Raw genomic sequence first — 6,000 nt, forward strand, 5'->3', positions numbered from 1 at the left:
TCTTAAATGTATGAGATGTTAGTACACGAACAGGTAATATCTACAAACCTGATAATCCAAAGAAATGTTCGAATTCATTTATTGTGTTTGAATTTTGATACATTGAATGTGATTGAAATATGTAAGCTTTTTAGTAAAAATTGGAAACTTGTTACAGAGAAATTTTGGCTATGATAGTCTTTATTGTGGTAAGGTTTGACTTACTGGAATTTATTGAGTATAGGAAAGTCTGGAAATATGTTAAAATATACTAATAAACCTCACAAATGAAAATATCCAGTCATGAAATTCAGTGGGCAGAAAGAAGAAAGAACCAGTTTTTTGGTCCTTACAGACCAAGTGATACATAAATCGATTTTACACAGAGGTGATTTAATCATGATATTCTTATGTGGTTCCAAGATTTAAATTACCACCTTGCCTGGACTTTTTGTGGATATTAACAAGGCAGTCACCTCTGTTCTATTTATTCCCAACTGAAACTTGACCAGTAAAGGTCTCCTTTATTTTTGTTACGCCAAGCAAGAACAGTTATAAAACTTAACTGTTTGACTGGAATATGGGCATTTATATAGCAAGTGTGTCTGTGGTATTAGCAAGATCTTCATTTCTCACTGTAGAAAGAAATTCTTTGGGCTTTTGGATTTTTAGTTTCTCAGACTACCATATGCCGTGATTCTATTTACACTGCTACTATCTGTTTACTAACTTTTCCGGTTAGTTTTATATTTTCCTTATCCTTTCTATTTCCCCTTGCTCTTTGCCTTCCCATTTTATTTTATTTATTTTAAAAAATTTATTTATTTATTTTTGGCTGCGTTGGGTCTTCATTGCTGTGTGCAGGCTTTCTTTAGTTGCGGGGAGCGGGGGCTACTCTTTGTTGCGGTGTGTGGGCTGCTCATTGTCGTGGCTCCTCTTGTTGCGGAGCACAGGCTCTAGGCACATGGACTTCAGTAGTTGTGGCTTGCGGGTTCTACAGCACGGGCTCAGTAGTTGTGTCACATGGGCTTAGTTGCTTCACGGCATGTGGGATCTTCCCGGACCAGGGATCGAACCCAGCGTGTCCCCTGCATTGGCAGGCGGATTCTTTTTTTTTTTTCGGTATGCGGGCCTCACTGTTGTGGCCTCTCCCGTTGCGGAGCACAGGCTCCGGACACGCAGGCTCAGCAGCCATGGCTCATGGGCCCAGCCACTCTGCGGCATGTGGGATCTTCCCGGACTGGGGCACGAACCCATGTCACCTGCATCGGCAGGCGGACTCCCACACTGCACCACCAGGGAAGCCCAGGCAGGCGGATTCTTAACCACTGCGCCACCAGGGAAGCCCCTGCCTTCCCATTTTAATCTCTTGTTCCTCCATTCACTCACTACTGCATTCCCACACACATTTCTTTTGTCTTTTTCCAGCCTCCCCCACTGGCAGGATTGCCATGAATTATGGAGTAAGAAACGGCGACGGCAGCGACAAAGCGGTGTTTTGGTAGAGGAGCCACCTCCACCCAAAGCCTCTCGAAAAGAAACTATCTCAGGGACAAGTGCTGAGCCTGTGAAGAACAGCAGCCCAGCACCACCTCAGCCTGCTCCTGGCAGGGTGGAGCCTGGGGCTGGGGATGCAATAGGTCAGTGCTGGCAGTGCTGGGATAGAGCCTTTGTGCTTTTACTAAGCACTTGGCAGATTTTGAAGGTCAAGTGCAAGGGTGTGTGTGTGTGTGTGTGTGTGTGTGTGTTTTTGTTTTGTTTTGTTTTTTGTGGTACGCGGGCCTCTCACTGTTGTGGCCTCTCCCGCTGCGGAGCACAGGCTCTGGACGCGCAGGCTCAGTGGCCATGGCTCACAGGCCCAGCCGCTCCGCGGCATGTGGGATCTTCCCGGACCAGGGCACGAACCCGTGTCCCCTGCATCGGCAGGCAGACTCTCAACCACTGCGCCACCGGGGAAGCCCTGTGGGTGTGTGTGTGTTTTAATTTAAGATTAGATTACCCATGGCTCCCTAACATAATTGGAGCCCTGTTTTATGTTAGATTTGATAAGACCTTCTTAGAATTTAATCATGTTAAGTCACAATTGCTAAATGTAGTTAGTTCTGTAGCCTGTTATTTGATCTAAATGTATCAAAAACTGTGTAATAATGAATTATTATAAACAACAACGTAGCTGTCCTGTGGTGCAACCATTTTTTCTGAACTACAGCTATTCCTTCCTTGGCTCATTTTTCCTTCCTTGTCCACTTAAAACAGTGGTTTTCAATGCTGGCTGCACATTAGAATCATCTAAAAAGCTTTAAATGTAAACACCTCCAAACAGTTGCCAGATCTCTAGGGATGGGACCTGAGGCTTCTGAATTTTAAAATCTCTCCTATTCTCATTGTAAAGCAATTATACTCTCATAAAGATATTAAAAAAACAAACAAACAAAAAACCTCTCCTATTCTGATGTACAGTAAGGGTTGAAAATCACTGACCTTGAAGAATATAGATAAAATGAAGTCACTTTTACTCACAGTACAGAGATGTTTTAATTAGTCCTTGGATTTTTAAGTGAAAATATAAAGAATAACAAATGTGTCATGACAGTTGGAGGCATGAAAAATGAGACATTCAAAATGAAACTTCATTCATTGGGTATTGTAAGTTGCTATTGCCAATTGAAGAAGGCAAAGGTCCTTGCCTTGCCTCATCCTCTTATATTGGCTCCACTGTCTCTCCACAGGCCTCGGTGACATCACACAGCAGTTGAATCAAAGTGAATTGGCAGTGTTATTGAACCTGCTCCAGAGCCAAACTGACCTGAGTATTCCTCAAATGGCGCAGCTGCTTAACATCCACTCCAATCCAGAGATACAGCAGCAGCTGGAGGCCCTGAACCAATCCATCAGTGCCCTAACAGAAGCCACTTCCCACCAGCAGGACTCAGAGCCCACAGCCCCAGAGGAATCTTTGAAGGAGGCACCCCCTGCCCCAGTGGTCCAACCTTCCGCAGAACAGACAACCCCTGAAGCTTCAAGCACACCAGCTGACATGCAGAATATGTTGGCAGTTCTCTTGAGTCAACTAATGAAAACCCAGGAGCCAGCAGGCAACCTGGAGGAAAACAACAGTGACAAGAACAGTGGGCCACAGGGGCCCCGAAGAACTCCCACAATGCCACAGGAGGAGGCAGCAGGTAAACAGACCGGTCATGAATCTCATTGAGCTCAGGTGCTGTTGATCCTCTTAAAAATCTCTTAACATTTTCTTTTTCACATCAGTGGCCTCGGTTTCAGTCTTTCTGTCACCTAGTCTACAGGAGAACATAGCACCAAGTGATGTATTTCTTGCCCAGCTTCTTTTATTTAAGTCTCAAAGCTTCTTAAAGCACCTTTCATATACTGATTGTTTTTCCATCTTTCCATTTCCTAGGAAGTAGGTAAGTAAAGTCCCTGTGTTCTCACACAAGGAAACCACAACTGTAGCTAGTGATGCATCTTGAACCACTGTGTGTGTGGTGGCCAGCTAGTATTGGCACTTGAAAATCTGCCTTCCAAACAAACCATTATCAGATTGTACAAATAGTTAATTGTACTCTAGTATAGTGGATGCTAGATACCAGAGTCTCGCCAGAAACATAGTCAAGAAAGCCCTAATAAGATATCATTGTTAATCTCCTGAAGAATAATTTCAGATTTTTAAGTAGATAATTAACAAAGTACATTTCCTTTCTAAAAAATAGCATATAAAAATGATTCCTTTATATCTGTGTTCCTGAAAGAGATAATTAAATGGACCCCAGATTAGGAATTGAGCATTATATTAAAAAAAAAATCTGAAAAAAGGAAATATGTATACCTTGATCTCACATGACCACAGCATACAATTTATTAGAGGGAAAAGAAGTTTAAATTTTCTAATGAATTCTGACTCACAGTCTTTACTTGCAAAATCTTTACTTATCTGAAAGTGATTCCAACTCCTTGGAAATTTTTGCTGTCCATGAAGACCCCATGAATTGGGGGATGAGAAGATGTACAAGGTCTGATGGGGTACACTAACCTTCAACTTTTAGGCTGTTGCATTCGCATTTCTTATGGGTTGGTATGGAGAATATATGCCTTATTTCCACTAGTACAAGGTCAAATATATAAACTATTTATCATATGTAAAGTTAAAAAAAAACAGAAGGTAACATAAATAAAATTACCCCCTTACTTTATAGATAGGGAAACTGTAATCCAGGAAGTTTAAATAAGCCTGCCTATGGTCCCACTGCTGAAATCATATTATTGGCAGAGGCAGAACTAGAATTCCTGTACTTTGTTAATGTGTTTCTTTTTAATGTTTCTTAATTCACTTTGCTATTATGCCATAACAATTCCAGTTGTTTTTAAGAGACTCCAGGACGTGGAATAACAGAGAAAGCAAATCTAGAATTAAAGTAGGCCTTTTTGTCTCATCTCTCATACCTTCCTTCCTTGCACCACCACCCATCCCCCCAACCCCCCCAAAAAAATTCAGCTATAATCAAAATATCTGAAAGAAGTTGTTCAAGTTCAATGGCATAGTGATTGAAAGAAATTCACCCAGTAATTGAGTCAACAAGCTATCAGCCAAATGGTGAAATTGAACTAAAATTAAGGCCTGGCTCATGGCCAGAAATTGTTGGATTTACTTTTCAGAGGAGAGTAGAAATGCCATTCCTAATGATTACAGTCACTTTTGGATTATCCCGTTGGTGTCTCTCCGATGTCTCTGTTCTTGTTTCTCCCCTGCTACCTCTCATTTGGCCATTTTAGTGTTCATTAGCACTTCCACCAGAGGGCAGACTGAGTTAGCCAGAGAAGGTAAAAATCTATCACTTTGGCTACTGTTTAGCTATTCTGTACTCGTTGGGAAAGGGTTTTGGTTGAAATCTAATGAGTAAAATGAAGTTTTAAGTTATTTGTGTATTTCATTAATCCCTCCCGCCATCGGTACAGGCTGTTAAGGATTGGCAATATTGTTAATACTTTGAATCTTATAACAGTATGTTTTTTTAATGTGATCTTTTAATTCTCTTAAGATGTTTTATTAACCTTTAATAGTTCTTTACAATCCATCTGCCTTTGCTATTTTGAAATAGTTTTCATCCTCTCATACATGTGAAAGAATGTGAGCTCAAGAATTAGTTCTGTTGAAACACAACTAGGCTATTTACATAAAAGGCAAATATGAAAAGTAGTATAGATGGAAGAAAATAAGTGTAGCTTTGTCCATTTTTGCAGTTAGGCATTTTTAAAGTTGTTTGCCCTTAGTATTAAAAAAACAAACAAACAAAAAAACCCAAAAAAACTGGTGTTCCGTTTCATGTACAGACCAAAAATACTTTAAAAAATAACTGGTACTGTGATTGATGTTCTTATGTAGTGAGATATGTAGTGTTCACGGCAGAAAGCTCTGAAATCTATAGATGTTTGTAGTCCAGTTAGCTCTCCTTTTTCTGGATGTCTACTTTTCAAGTTGTGAGTTTTCTGTAGCTAATTCTTTTGTCCTTTAATTCAGTTTTCTCTACCACCTAGTCAACCAGCCAGTCTGTTAACAAGTAACTTGGGTGCGTATTGTATATAGGATGACCACCTTGTCCCTGTACTGTCCTGGTTTTAAAACTGAAAGTTAGCAACCTGGGAACCCCCTCAGTCCCAGGCAAATTAGGACTCTTGGTCACCCTACTTGTATGTTACACACCGACCTTATCCTCCTACTGCTCAACAGTTTTGTAGTGTTTTCAGAGTACTTTCATCTGCACGCTAAGGGCATGCTTACTTTCCTGATTGTTTTTGCAAAATATAATTGTGGTAAATATACAACCCAAATACCTAATGATAACTATAAAAACTACTTTTGGCTTGCCTGAGTAATGACTTTATATCACTATCTCAGATAATAATAAAGAATTGATTATATGGACATTCAAAAATATGCTTCCATAGGGAACAGAAAAATCAATCATTTGGAAGATATCCTAAAACTTTAAGTCTTTTCTTCAGCAA

At 40.4% G+C, this 6,000-nt stretch overlaps 1 protein-coding gene across 2 annotated transcripts in view; it reads left to right on the forward strand.

The window, feature by feature from the left end:
- The window catches only part of CDK12 (cyclin dependent kinase 12), a 40,952-nt gene that overhangs the window by 32,076 nt on the left and 2,876 nt on the right, over nucleotides 1-6,000 (forward strand). For both annotated transcript variants that reach the window (XM_007465158.1, XM_007465157.1), the window contains exons 12-13: nucleotides 1,408-1,619; nucleotides 2,709-3,161. In XM_007465158.1, coding sequence (XP_007465220.1) covers nucleotides 1,408-1,619; nucleotides 2,709-3,161 — 665 coding nt within the window. The remainder of the gene's footprint in view (nucleotides 1-1,407; nucleotides 1,620-2,708; nucleotides 3,162-6,000) is intronic.

Source organism: Lipotes vexillifer, unplaced genomic scaffold (assembly GCF_000442215.2).
Source record: "Lipotes vexillifer unplaced genomic scaffold, Lipotes_vexillifer_v1.1 scaffold591, whole genome shotgun sequence".
Taxonomy (NCBI): Eukaryota; Metazoa; Chordata; class Mammalia; order Artiodactyla; family Lipotidae; genus Lipotes; species Lipotes vexillifer.